A 15,454-nucleotide genomic window follows, 5' to 3' on the forward strand; every position below is an offset into this window, starting at 1 on the left:
GCGCGTTTGGCCGGAGGCACTGTGGAGAGGCAGGGGCAGCCGCGGCTTCCTTTCCTCCTACTGCCGCACCTCCCCCCCCCCCCCCCGCAGGCTGGCAGGGGGATGGGGAGCGTGCGCCCATGGAAAAGGGCGCGCGTGGGGGTATTTTGGGGTGCGCGCGCGCACATACACGCAGCTTACAGAAAACAGTGCTAACTACTATATAAACTGTATGTACACACACACACGCACGCACGCACAGCTCTTCTAAAATTATACACATTCAACCTCATTTACTGCAATAGGAAAAACATACCAAGAGCCCAGAAGGGGGGGAAAAGGGGGGGGGGAATCAATTTTTTTCTACCGGTTCTGCGTACCTGACCGTACGTAGGAGCCCAACACTCTTTTCCCACAGACCACTCACCCAAAGGCTGCAGAGGAAGGCTTACAGAAGGCGTGGTCACTTCTCTCAACTGTGGTCCCACATCTTTCGCTGCCGTGGTCCCCTCTGCCATCCTAAAATTAAAGATGTCAGAACTCGCACATTATTTATTTATTTATTTATTTATTTAGACTTCTATGCCGCCCATTCCCGCTGGGACTGCCACTCAGACACTATACTTTTCCGCCCACACCCCAAAAAAATTAGAGGGAACACCGTTATGGACTGTCAAGACACAGAAACCAGCACAAAATATATATTATATACAGCCACAAGGTAATCTATTTACATTTCTAATCGCAATGTCAATATCCAATACAAACCAGTTAACGCACACAGCTCTAGACATAAAGAAACTGCCCCCAAACTGGGACTCCTTTGGCTCCCTCTTCCCGCCAACTATAATCCATCTCTTATAGGTATACTGTATCTTATAAACAAACATTTGTAACTTATATGTATTGTAGCCCAATATAATTACAAACAGGGCACTGACAGTTATGGGTCACCTTTTCCCCTAGTACCGTTGTGGCATCGAAGGTCACTGAATGAACTGTGGTTAGGTCGAGGGCTTCCAGTATATATCTAACACCTGGCAACTTCAAATATCAACCAACAAATGCTCTACCCTCCACATTGGCAAAAAGAATCCAAACCGCACATACGAACTGAATAAATAATCTCTCACTGCTAACCCACACTCAGTAAAAGACCTTGGAATACTAATATCGAATGACCTAAGTGCCAAAGCCCACTGCAACAATATCGCCAAAAAAGCTTCTAGAGTTGTTAACCTGATCCTACGTAGCTTCTGCTCAGGCAATCTCACACTACTCACAAGAGCCTACAAAACTTTTGCCAGACCCATCCTTGAATACAGCTCATCTGTCTGGAACCCATACCACATCTCAGACATCACCACCCTTGAAAATGTCCAAAGATATTTCACCAGAAGAGCCCTTCACTCCTCCACTCGAAACAGAATACCCTACGAAAATAGACTAACAATCCTGGGCCTAGAAAGCCTAGAACTACGGCGCCTAAAACACGATTTGAGTATTGCCCACAAGATCATATGCTGCAATGTCCTACCGGTCAATGACTACTTCAGCTTCAACCGCAACAACACAAGAGCACGAAACAGATTCAAACTTAATACGAACCACTCCAAACTTGACTGTAAAAAATATGATTTCAACAATCGAGTTATCGAAGCATGGAACTCATTACCGGACTCAATTGTGTCAACCCCTAACCCCCAACATTTCTCCCTTAGACTCTCCACAATTGACCTCTCCAGGTTCCTAAGAGGCCAGTAAGGGGCGTGCATAAGTGCACTGGTGTGCCTTTCGTCCCCTGTCCAATTGTCTCTCCTTTCTCTCACTTATCATATATATTTTCTTTCTTTCATATATCCTCTCCTCTAAGTTCACTTTTACCCTTATATATATTACTACATGTCTATTTTTCTTCCTATGTATTTGTGTATTGGACAAATGAATAAATAAATAATAAATAAATAAAATATCATTTCCCAGAGATTGTTTTAATTAGTTAAATGGTGCTTTACCTTGTGGGAGGGGAGAGCCCCAAGGGCACCCATGGCTCTTGCACTCTGCCTTGCTCTGCAGATTCTAGGTGGAGAAAAAAGAGTGTGCCGGAATCAAAGCCAGGGATTGTGAGCAGGGGAGCTCCTAAAGCAGAGAGGGAGGGAACTGGGAAGCTAGAAGAAATATTGGAAAGGGACACGGTGGGGGGGGGGGGGAGAGAAGAGCCATTTTGGAACCACATTGCACTTTTCTGAAAAATAACATGCTCTATAAGGGCAGACTAGATGGACCATGAGGTCTTTTTCTGCCCTCAGACTTCTATGTTTCTATGTTTCTATTCTATTCTAAATTCTAAGAACTTCCTGACGGTCAGAGCCAGTGGAACGGCCTGCCAGCGGAGGTTGTGGACTCCCCAACTTTGGACATTTTCAAGAGGAGATTGGACTGCCACTTAGTTGGGGTGCTGTAGGATTTCCTGCTTAAGCAGGGGGTTGGACTCGATGACCTCTAATAAATAAATAAATTCTATTCTGTTCTTCTTCTATATTCTATTCTATTCATAAACTTTCATAGCTTCCAGAAAAAAGTTTGGGAAAGTTGAGTAAATCTACTAAGAAACAGAGTAAGAATCTCCTTCTCCTGTATGTTTGTCTATATCTATGTATCTAATGGTATGTATGTATGTATGTATGTATGTATGTATGTATGTATGTATGTATGTATGTATGTAACTATCTATCTGTCTATCTATCATCTATATCTATCTATTATCTATTATCTCTATCTATCTATCTATCTATCTATCTATCTATCTATCTATCTATCTACCTACCTACCTACCTACCTACCTACCTATCTACCTGTCTGTCTGTCTGTCTGTCTGTATGTATGTATGTATGTATGTATGTATGTATGTATGTATGTAACTATCTATCTGTCTATCTATCATCTATATCTATCTATCTATCTACCTACCTACCTACCTACCTACCTACTTACCTACTAATCTACCTTGTCTGTCTGTCTGTTTGTTTGTATGTATTTTGTATGTATGTATGTATGTATGTATGTATGTATGTATGTATCTATCTATCTATCTATCTATCTATCTATCTATCTATCTATCTATCTATCTTTTATATCTATTATCTTTCTGTCTGTCTATCTAATCTCCATCCCACCCTCTTTCTGTTCTCAGTATGCAGCTGAGACAAACCAGCTTTTCCCCAACCAGAGAATCTCCAGCGGTTCTGGCTTCTGACTCAGGCAGCTAAAGAATGACGGTCCATCTGCACATCTGAAGAGTCACAACACACAAGGATCCTCTGCTCATGAGCTGACTTCTGCTGACTTCCTATGGTTCAAGTACCACCACTTTGAAAAGATTTTAAAGATGAACCAGGGGACTATCCCTGGATTTTAAACACAATCTTCTTCTTCCCTCTCTGGGGATTCCAAAAAAGCAACCAAGAGCACAGAGGAGAAAATCATTTTGGTCGATCGAATCCACCTTAAATGTTTCTGAGTTTCAGGACCAGGAAAGTGTGGTGGTTAGCTCTGGCCCAGCTCCTGCCCCAAGGACTGTGGATGTGGGGGAGACATCCACATGCTGCAGGCCTGTTTTGCCCCCGGTGGAATCTGCTGATAAAGGCTCCTCTGACCAAGAAGACATGAGTGACAGGGAGGAGGAGAGTGTGGCAGACAGCTCAGAAGGAGATCAATTCTCTAGCTCCTCCTTGGATTCAGAACAAGAGTTAATGATACAGCCACGCATGCGGAGAGCGATGCATAGGCAACAACAACCGAGAGATTATTATCAAAGAAAATGAGGCCACCTGTGGTTGGGTGGGGCTGTGGCCATTAGTGAGGCTGCTATAAAGAGCAGCCTGTGGGTTTGGCCATTGTGGAGGATTATCTGATCGTTGTGTTTCGTGGCTGCTTTACTTTGGAACTTTTGTGTGCTGATTTTTCCCCGCTTTGAAACTAAACCAGAGCAAAGTGTGTTTCACTTTGTGAAAGAAGAAGGACTGTGAATTACCTCACAGCTGCAAGCTAAGTATCACAGAACTGATAAGGGACTTGTACAAATTACCAGTTTGTTTGGAGACAATTGCTCTTTGCGATACCAAAAGAGGGCTTAGGTTAAGTGAATTTTCATTATAAAGAACATTGTTTTGAATTTTCAAACGTGTGTGTGTGTCTGAAATTTGTACCTGTGAATTTTTGGGAGGAGTCTACCAGAGAGCCCGACAGAACAGAAAGAGCCTTAAAATCTCACCCGCCTAAAGTCCTCAACTTCTCACCTTCCTCCAGGCGCCTTTTTTTGATCACAGCTTGAGGGGACAATGGTTCCTCCTCTGCACCGGGTATCACAAATTCTTTCTGCTCTATCAACAGGTCGATCTCCCCGGCTGTGATTTCCACGAGATCTTGCTCTTCCTAAAGCGGGTAGGAGAATCTGCTATGAATCTGTTGTGAGGATCTCCCTCTCAAGATGGAGCCGCTTCTTTCAACCCTTATTATTATTTTTATTATTATTATTATTTATTAGATTTGTATGCCGCCCCTCTCCGCAGACTCGGGGCGGCTCACAACAGTGATAAAAACAATATACAATGACAAGTCTAATATCAAAGTCTAAAATAAATCTAATATCAAAGTCTAATATCAAAGTCTAAAACAAGGGGACGTGTGTGAGATTTGAGTGATTTTAATTTGCTGAAATATATGCAAATAAATATATGCAATAAAACATCCTGGGATGTACACAAGCGAAGCTGTGTGCACAATGGCGCTTTCATTACTGGTGCGCCATCCTTAGCCGTACTGGTAGCAACCCCATACTGGTTTTGATTCTTCAGTACCAAAATGGTGCATCAAATAAAGATTTATTTATTCATTCATTCATCCATCCATCCATCCACCCATCCATCGATAGATTAGATTAGATTAGATTAGATTAGATTAGAATGCCGCCCCTCTCCGTAGACTCGGCGGGGAATTCCATGCTCCCAAGACTGTTTCCTTACTTTGGGTTCAAGAGGGTTTTAGTCTTCGGAGAGGGGCGGCATACAAATCTAATAAACACTAAATACTAAAATACTATTTTTATTTATTTTTTTGTCAAGGGCATATTGGAAGCATGCATAGGTATAATATTATTTATATACATGATATTGGTACTAATAAGAGAGAAACGTTAGGACAAGGGGTGGTAGGCACGCTGGTGCACTTATGTACCCCCCCTTACTGACCTCTTAGGAATTGGGTCAGGTCAAGAGGTGGACAGTCTAAGGGTAAAGTTTTAGGGGGTTGGCAATGGTACCGCAGAGTCTGGTAATGAGTTCCAAGCATTAACCACAACAACACAAGAGCACACAACAGATTTAAACTTAATATTAACCGCTCCAAACTTGACTGTAAAAAATAGGACTTCAGTAACTGAGTTGTCGATGCGTGGAACTCATTACCGGACTCCATAGTGTCATCCCCAAACCCCCAACACTTTATCCTTAGATTATCCATGGTTGACCTCTCCAGATTCCTAAGAGGTCAGTAACGGGCGAGTACAAGTGCACTAGAGTGCCTTCTGTCCCCTGTCCTATTGCTCTCCTATATCTCCTATATCTTTCTTCCATTCCTATCTCTCTTCTTCTTCTTCTTCTATTCTTTCATTGATATGTTCTATTCCTATATCTTCTATTCTTTCTTAGATATATTTTACTATGAGTATCTCCTCTATAACCTTCATCATGTATTTTACTATGTGCATATAGATATATATATATATGGACAAAATAAATAAATAAACAAATAAATAAATGAATGAATGAATAAATGAATGAATGAATGAATAAATAAATGAATGAATGAATAAATAAATAAATAAATGAATGAATGACTGAATAAATGAATGAATGAATAAATGAATGAATGAATGAATGAATGAATGATTGATTGATTGATTGATTGATTGATTGATTGATTGGAACATTGACTGCTCCAAAGTTGTAAACCTGATCACCCTTGTCTATTCTCTCTTTCCCACATTACAGCAGGAGGGGGCTTACGTCAAATTTCAGCAGCGTGATGGGCTCGGATTCTTTGATCTTCAATGCTTCGGGAGAGACCACGGTGCTCGGTTTGTCTTTGGCATGAAAAAAAAAATTGTGAAGGTTAGTGGTTTACATTTTACATTTTTAAGAAAAGATTGAACTGCCACTTGACTGGTGTACTATAGGGTTCCTGCTTGGGCAGGGGGTTGAACTTGATGGCCTTCATGGTCCCTTTCAACTCTAACAAATAAATAGATAGATAGATAGATAGATAGATAGATAGATAGATGGATGGATGGATGGATGGATGGATGGATGGATGGATGGATGGATGGATAGATAGAAACATAGAAACATAGAAGACTGATGGCAGAAAAAGACCTCATGGTCCATCTAGTCTGCCCTTTTACTATTTCCTGTATTTTATCTTGCAATGGATATATGTTTATCCCAGGCATGTTTAAATTCAGTTACTGTGGATTTACCAACCACGTCTGCTGGAAGTTTGTTCCAAGGATCTACTACTCTTTCAGTAAAATAATATTTTCTCATGTTGCTTTTGATCTTTCCCCCAACTAACTTCAGATTGTGTCCCCTTGTTCTTGTGTTCACTTTCCTATTAAAAACACTTCCCTCCTGAACCTTATTTAACCCTTTGACATATTTAAATATTTCGATCATGTCCCCCCTTTCCCTTCTGTCCTCCAGACTATACAGATTGAGTTCATTAAGTCTTTCCTGATACGTTTTATGCTTAAGACCTTCCACCATTCTTGTAGCCCGTCTTTGGACCCGTTCAATTTTGTCAATATCTTTTTGTAGGTGAGGTCTCCAGAACTGAACACAGTATTCCAAATGGGGTCTCACCAGCACTCTATATAGCGGGATCATAATCTCCCTCTTCCTGCTTGTTATACCTCTAGCTATGCAGCCAAGCATCCTACTTGCTTTCCCTACCGCCCGACCACACTGCTCACCCATTTTGAGACTGTCAGAAATCACTACTCCTAAATCCTTCTCTTCTGAAGTTTTTGCTAATACAGAACTGCCAATACTCAGTGCTTTATACATCCTCATACTCAGTGCTTTATACATCCTACGGGTACTTGACCAAAATTCAGACCCCTGGCAACAGACTCACATTCATGACAATTGCAATGGCCTGAGGTCAACTTTCTTGCAACCTTCTGACAATCTTGGTCAATGGGGAAGCCGGATTCACTTAAAACAGCCCTGCGACTAACTTTTAAAAAAAATACAGCCATTCACTTAACAACGCTGGCAAGAAAGGTCGTAAAATGGGGCAAAGCTCACTTGATTAATGTCTTGCTTAGCAACAGACATTTTGGGTTCGGTTGTGGTGATACGTCGAAGACCATCTCTACTGAAAAATAAAGAATTGGCCTTGTTTATTTTTACGCGAAAGGACTGCCCTTTGCTTGTAGCGCCACTGTGGTGTCCTTTTTCATAAAAATAACAATGTTTATTTTTACGTGAAGACCTCCCTTTGAAGGAGCTGGGGAATCCCTCCCACGAAGAGATTCCGGGGGCGGAGCCTTGACGTCACTGGCAGGTTGCTAAGGACGCCAAGGTGATCACTTCCTGGATTCCATGGAGTCCAGGAAGTGATCACCTTGGCGTCCTTAGCAACCTGCCGGTATACGTGACATTAAAGCTCCGCCCCCGGAATCTCTTGGTGGGATTCCCTGTTCCGGTTCGGGTTCGGCCGAATTTTGTGTAAAGTTCGTCCGAACTTGCCGAACCCGAACACCGTTGGGTTCACCCATCACTACTCATGGCAAATGTCAGCCTGAGGGTAAAAGACTTTCTACCCCAAACTGAAGTCCTGAGTTTCAGCCTCACCCGTCTTTGGAGGCTGGAGGGAGGGAAGGGTCCGTTCCAGAGGGCTTCTTTCAGGAGTTGGGGTCTCCAAGAGGTATCGGACCTGAGAAAAGAAGAAGACGGCATAGGGTTCCCTTCCCATGCAGGGGGATGGACTAGAAGACCTCCAAGGTCCCTTCCAACTCTCCTGTTCCTATTCTATTCCATTCCTTCCCTTCCTTTTCCCTTTCCCTTTTCTTTCCTTTCCCTATTCTGTTCTGTTCTGTACTGTACTATTATGATTATTTATTAGATTTGTATGCCGCCCCTCTCTGAGGACTCAGAGCGGCTCACAATATAACACATCCAATACAATAAAACTACATCTAAAACCCATAACATTAAAACACTATGCTATGCTATGCTATGCTATACTATACTATTACTATACTATACTATTACTATTACTATTACTATTACTATACTATAACTATACTATACTATATTATACTATTACTATTACTATACTATACTATACTACATCTAAAACCCATAACATTAAAACACTATACTGTTTGTTTGTTTGTTTGTTTGTTTGTTTGTTTACTTACTTACTTACTTACTTACTTACTTACTTACTTACTTACTTACTTACTTACTTACTTACTTATTTATTAGATTTGTATGCCGCCCCTCTCTGAGGACTCGGAGCGGCTCACAATATAACAAATCCAATACAATAAAACTACATCTAAAACCCATAACATTAAAACACTATGCTATACTATGCTATGCTATGCTATGCTATGCAATACCATACTATTACTATACTATACTATTACTATTACTATACTATACTATAACTATACTATACTATATTATACTATTACTATACTATACTATACTATACTACATCTACAACCCATAACATTAAAACACTATACTGTTTGTTTGTTTGTTTGTTTGTTTGTCTGTTTACTTACTTACTTACTTACTTACTTACTTACTTACTTACTTACTTACTTACTTACTTACTTACTTACTTACTTACTTATTTATTAGATTTGTATGCCGCCCCTCTCTGAGGACTCGGAGCGGCTCACAATATAACAAATCCAATACAATAAAACTACATCTAAAACCCATAACATTAAAACACTATGCTATACTATGCTATGCTATGCTATGCTATGCAATACTATACTATTACTATACTATTACTATTACTATTACTATAACTATAACTATAACTATAACTATACTATATTATACTATTACTATACTATACTATACTATACTATACTATACTATACTATACTATACTATACTATACTATACTATACTATACTACATCTAAAGCCCATAACATTAAAACACTATACTGTTTGTTTGTTTGTTTGTTTGTTTACTTACTTACTTACTTACTTACTTACTTACTTACTTACTTACTTACTTACTTACTTACTTATTTATTAGATTTGTATGCCGCCCCTCTCTGAGGACTCGGAGCGGCTCACAATATAACAAATCCAATACAATAAAACTACATCTAAAACCCATAACATTAAAACACTATGCTATACTATGCTATGCTATGCAATACTATACTATTACTATACTATACTATTACTATACTATACTATAACTATACTATACTATACTATACTATACTATTACTATACTATACTATACTATACTACACTACATCTAAAACCCATAACATTAAAACACTATACTGTTTGTTTGTTTGTTTGTTTGTTTGTTTATTTACTTACTTACTGCAATACTATACTATTACTATACTATACTATTACTATTACTATTACTATTACTATACTATAACTATACTATACTATTACTATACTATACTATACTACATCTAAAACCCATAACTTTAAAACACTATACTGTTTGTTTGTTTGTTTGTTTGTTTGTTTGTTTACTTACTTACTTACTTACTTACTTACTTACTTACTTACTTACTTACTTACTTACTTACTTACTTACTTACTTATTAGATTTGTATGCTGCCCCTCTCTGAGGACTCGGAGCGGCTCACAATATAACAAATCCAATACAATAAAACTACATCTAAAACCCATAACATTAAAACACTATGCTATACTATGCTATGCTATGCTATGCAATACCATACTATTACTATACTATACTATTACTATACTATACTATAACTATACTATACTATATTATACTATTACTATACTATACTATACTATACTACATCTAAAACCCATAACATTAAAACACTATACTGTTTGTTTGTTTGTTTGTTTGTTTGTTTGTTTGTTTGTTTGTTTGTTTACTTACTTACTTACTTACTTACTTACTTACTTACTTACTTACTTACTTACTTACTTACTTACTTATTAGATTTGTATGCTGCCCCTTTCCGTAGACTCGGCACGGCTCACAACACAATAAAAACAGTTCATGACAAATCTAATAATTTACAATTTAAAATATTTAAAAACCCCATTATTAAACAGACATACATACAAGCATACCATACATAAATTGTATAGGCCCGGGGGAGATATCTCAGTTCCCCCATGCCTGACAATAAAGGTGGGTTTTAAGGAGTTTACGAAAGGCAAGGAGGGTAGGGGCAGTTCTAATCTCTGGGTGGAGCTGGTTCCAGAGAGTTGGGGCCGCCACAGAGAAGGCTCTTCCCCTGGGGCCCGCCAACCGACATTGTTTAGTTGACGGGACCCGGAAAAGGTCCACTCTGTGGGACCTAATCGGTCACTGGGATTCGTGAGGCAGAAGGCGGTCTTGGAGATATTCTGGTCCAATGTCATGAAGGGCTTTAAAGGTCATAACCAACACTTTGAATTGTGACCGGAAATTGATCGGCAACCAATGCAGACTGCAGAGTGTTGGTGTAACATGGGCATACCTGGGGAAGCCCATGACTGCTCTCGCAGCTGCATTCTGCACAATCTGAAGTTTCCAAAAACTTTTCAAAGGTAGCCCCATGTAGAGAGCATTACAGTAGTCGAACCTCGAGGTGATGAGGGCATGAGTGACTGTGAGCAGTGAGTCCCGGTCCAAATAGGGCCGCAACTGGTGCACCAGGCGAACCTGGGCAAACGCCCCCCTCGCCACAGCTGAAAGATGGTTCTCTAATGTGAGCTGTGGATCGAGGAGGACGCCCAAGTTGCGGACCCTATCCGAGGGGATCAATATTTCTCCCCCCAGGGTGATGGACGGACAGGTGGGATTGTCCTTGGGAGGCAAAACCCACAGCCACTCCGTCTTATCAGGGTTGAGTTTGAGTCTGTTGACACCCATCCAGGCTCCAACAGCCTCCAGACACCGGCACATCACTTCCACTGCTTCGTTGATTGGACATGGGGTGGAAATGTAAAGCTGGGTATCTATACTATACTATACTATAACTATACCATACTATACTATTACTATTACTATACTATTACTATAATATAACTATACTATTACTATACTATACTATACTATTACTATACTATACTATACTATTACTATACTATACTATACTATTACTATACTATACTATACTATTACTATACTATACTATACTATACTATTACTATACTATTACTATACTATACTATTACTATTACTATACTATACTATACTATTACTATTACTATACTATACTATACTATACTACTACTATACTATTTGCTGCCTGGGGAATTCTGGGAGTTGAAATCCAAATATCTTCAAGTTGCCAAGGATGGGAAACACTGCTATATACTATCCTGATGATTGATCTGATATTGTGGCAGGAATTGAATTTATGTGTCTCAAGTGGGGATTTTGGCAGCTCAGGGTAGGAGCAGCTGTATGACCTTGGCCAAGTGAACCACAGCTGGACATGGTTAGCATGGATGGGACCCCACAAGGAAATCCTTCCACTGCACGTTATGCTAGAAAATAAATTATCTATGGGAAAAACTGTCATTTCCCTCCACCCCAGTACCATTTGCAACTTTGAACGGTTGCTAAATGAACTGTGGCAAGTCAAGGTAGCCCTTCGACTTACAACCATTTCTTTAGCAACTCTTCAAAGTTACGACATAGAAACATAGAAGTCTGACGGCAGAAAAAGACCTCATGGTCCATCTAGTCTGCCCTTATACTATTTTCTGTATTTTATCTTACAATGGATATATGTTTATCCCAGGCATGTTTAAATTCAGTTACTGTGGATTTATCAACCACGTCTGCTGGAAGTTTGTTCCAAGGATCTACTACTCTTTCAGTCAAATAATATTTTCTCACGTTGCTTTTGATCTTTCCCCCAACTAACTTCAGATTGTTCCCCCTTGTTCTTTGTTCACTTTCCTATTAAAAACACTTCCCTCCTGGACCTTATTTAACCCTTTAACATATATGTTTTGATCATGTCCCCCCTTTTCTTTCTGTCCTCCAGACTATACAGATTGAGTTCATTAAATCTTTCCTGATATGTTTTATGCTTAAGACCTTCCACCATTCTTGTAGCCCGTCTTTCGACCTGCTCAATTTTATCCATATATTTTTGTAGGTGAGGTCTCCAGAACTGAACACAGTATTATTCCAAATGTGGTCTCACCAGCGCTCTATACAGCGGGATCACAATCTCCCTCTTCCTGCTTGTTATACCTCTAGCTATGCAGCCAAGCGTCCTACTTGCTTTCCCTACCGCCCGACCACACTGCTCACCCATTTTGAGACTGTCAGAAATCACTACCCCTAAATCCTTCTCTTCTGAAGTTTTGCTAACACAGAACTGTCAATGCAATACTCAGATTGAGGATTCCTTTTCCCCAAGTGCATTATTTTACATTTGGAAACATTAAACTGCAGTTTCCATTGCTTTGACCATTTACCTAGTAAAGCTAAATCATTTACCATATTACAGACGCCTCCAGGAATATCAACCCTATTGCACACTTTAGAGTCATCGGCAAATAGGCAAACCTTCCCTACCAAACCTAGCCCTTCGACTTACAACCACTTCTTTAGCAACTCTTCAAAGTTACGACCGCGCTGGTCCTCGCACTTACGACCATCAGTCGCAAAGTCCAGGTTCTTTCAACCATCCGATTGGGGAGAATAGGACCAGCTCCTGCCTTTCCCAGCCCCACTGCCCCCCCCCCAAAAAAGGCAATCTTACATATGGGATGGAATGAGGGCTGGGCAGTGTAGGTTCCATCCTGCCAAAGAAGGGATTGGGTGCTGTCTCCAGAATTTCCATGAGAGCCAGTTGATCAGTAACCTCCAGAACCGGTCTGGAATTGGAAAGGACAGAAAGAGTCGCCCAAGCAATCCTTTAAAAGAAACACAACCCACCGGCCTTCGAAACCCAGGGAGATTTCACCATCGCTTACGGTTCCACTTCTGCCAAATCGATGTTGACCTGCTGACGGAAACGGCTGAGACGACCCAACATTTGATGCATTTCATCTGAAAACAGAGAAAAAAGAAATATTCAGAACAAGGGGAATCGGACATTAAAGCAATATAACTCACATCCTTCCTCTTCCAAACATTTGCCAATGTCGCCAGGATTCAACCTTACATGGGGAAAGACCCCTCTCTCTCTCTGCCCACAGGGAGGTTCATGAGCCCCCCAACTCTTTCCCCCCAAAGGCCCCTCCCCCCCACTCTGGAGACCCTCAATTTGGACAGGGTGTGTGTGGAAAGGGCAGGGGATGGTCTAGATGCCCACAGCATGAACGGACCCCTCTCTCTCTCTGCCCACAGGGAAGGATCATGAGCCCCCCAACTCTTTTCCCCCAAAGGCCCCTCCCCCCCACTCTGGAGACCCTCAACATGAACAGAGGGGAGGGAATCCATAGAAACATAGAAACATAGAAGTCTGACAGCAGAAAAAAACCTCCTGGTCCATCTAGTCTGCCCTTATACTATTTCCTGTATTTTATCTTAGGATGGATATATGTTTATCCCAGGCGTGTTTAAATTCAGTCACTGTGGATTTATCTACCACGTCTGCTGGAAGTTTGTTCCAAGCATCTACTACTCTTTCAGTAAAATAATATTTTCTCATGTTACTTTTGATCTTTCCCCCAACTAACTTCAGATTGTGTCCCCTTGTTCTTGTGTTCACTTTCCTATTAAAAACACTTCCCTCCTGGACCTTATTTAACCCTTTAACATATTTAAATATTTTGATCATGTTCCCCCTTTCCCTTCTGTCCTCCAGACTATACAGATTGAGTTCATTGAGTCTTTCCTGATACATTTTATGCTTAGGACCTTCCACCATTCTTGTAGCCCGTCTTTGGACCCGTTCAATTTTGTCAATATCTTTTTGTAGGTTAGGTCTCCAGAACTGAACACAGTATTCCAAATGGGGTCTCACCAGCGCTCTATATAGTGGGATCACAAACTCCCTCTTCCTGCTTGTTATACCTCTAGCTATGCAGCCAAGCATCCTACTTGCTTTCCCTACCGCCTGACTGCACTGCTCACCCATTTTGAGACTGTCAGAAATCACTACCCCTAAATCCTTCTCTTCTGAAGTTTTTGCTAACACAGAACTGCCAATACAATACTCAGATTGAAGATTCCTTTTCCCCAAGTGCATTATTTTACATTCTAGGAAGAAGCAAAAGGGACAGCTGGACTCTTACCAATAAAATATTGACATTGGCGGTTGTAAACCAAGACCACACCGTATTGCAGCTGAGCCGAGAGGTAGAGAGAGAATCTTGGCCGGTTTCCGGCAGGGACCACGATGTAATCCAAGATATCCTTGCTGTAAAGAAAAGGGAAAAAAAGTAGTTTTTTAAAAATACATTTATATATATATCAAAAAAACATTTGCGGTGTCCCAGGGTAATGTAATAGCTAGGTAAATGATAGATAGATAGATAGATAGATAGATAGATAGATAGATAGATAGGTATAGGTATAGGTATAGGTATAGGTATAGGTATAGGTATAGGTATAGGTATAGGTATAGATAGATAGACAGACAGGCAGGCAGATAAATAGACAGATAGATATAGACAGACAGGCAGGCAGGCAGACAGACAGACAGATAGATAGACAGATAGATATAGATAGACAGACAGACAGATAGATAAATAGACAGATAGATATAGACAGACAGACAGACAGATAGATAAATAGACAGATAGATATAGATAGACAGACAGACAGACAGATAGATAGATAAATAGACAGATAGATATAGATAGACAGACAGACAGACAGACAGACAGACAGATAGATAGATAGATAGATATGTAGATAGACAGACAGACAGACAGATAAATAGACAGATAGATATAGATAGACAGACAGGCACGCAGGCAGACATATAGATAAATAGACAGATAGATATAGATAGACAGACAGACAGACAGACAGACAGACAGACAGACAGATAGACAGACAGATAGATATAGAGATAGACAGAAAGACAAACAGACAGACAGACAGATAGACGGACAGATAGATATAGATATAGACAGACAGACAGACAGATATAGACAGACAGACAGACAGATAGATAGATATAGACAGGCACGCAGGCACGCAGGCAGACAGACAGACAGACAGACAGACAGACAGACAGACAGATAGAT

At 40.4% G+C, this 15,454-nt stretch overlaps 1 protein-coding gene across 1 annotated transcript in view; it reads right to left on the reverse strand.

Annotated features, from left to right (window-relative positions):
* REC8 (REC8 meiotic recombination protein) overlaps positions 1-15,454 on the reverse strand; it is a 43,125-nt gene that overhangs the window by 25,607 nt on the left and 2,064 nt on the right. Inside the window, exons 3-10 of the mRNA XM_070743830.1 lie at positions 14,495-14,619; positions 13,229-13,304; positions 13,015-13,129; positions 7,893-7,974; positions 6,045-6,121; positions 4,278-4,413; positions 1,995-2,058; positions 407-498 (exon numbers count right to left, since the gene is read on the reverse strand). Of these exons, the coding sequence (XP_070599931.1) occupies positions 407-498; positions 1,995-2,058; positions 4,278-4,413; positions 6,045-6,121; positions 7,893-7,974; positions 13,015-13,129; positions 13,229-13,304; positions 14,495-14,619 (767 nt within the window). The remainder of the gene's footprint in view (positions 1-406; positions 499-1,994; positions 2,059-4,277; positions 4,414-6,044; positions 6,122-7,892; positions 7,975-13,014; positions 13,130-13,228; positions 13,305-14,494; positions 14,620-15,454) is intronic.

The sequence above is a fragment of the Erythrolamprus reginae genome, chromosome 2, assembly GCF_031021105.1.
Source record: "Erythrolamprus reginae isolate rEryReg1 chromosome 2, rEryReg1.hap1, whole genome shotgun sequence".
Taxonomy (NCBI): Eukaryota; Metazoa; Chordata; class Lepidosauria; order Squamata; family Dipsadidae; genus Erythrolamprus; species Erythrolamprus reginae.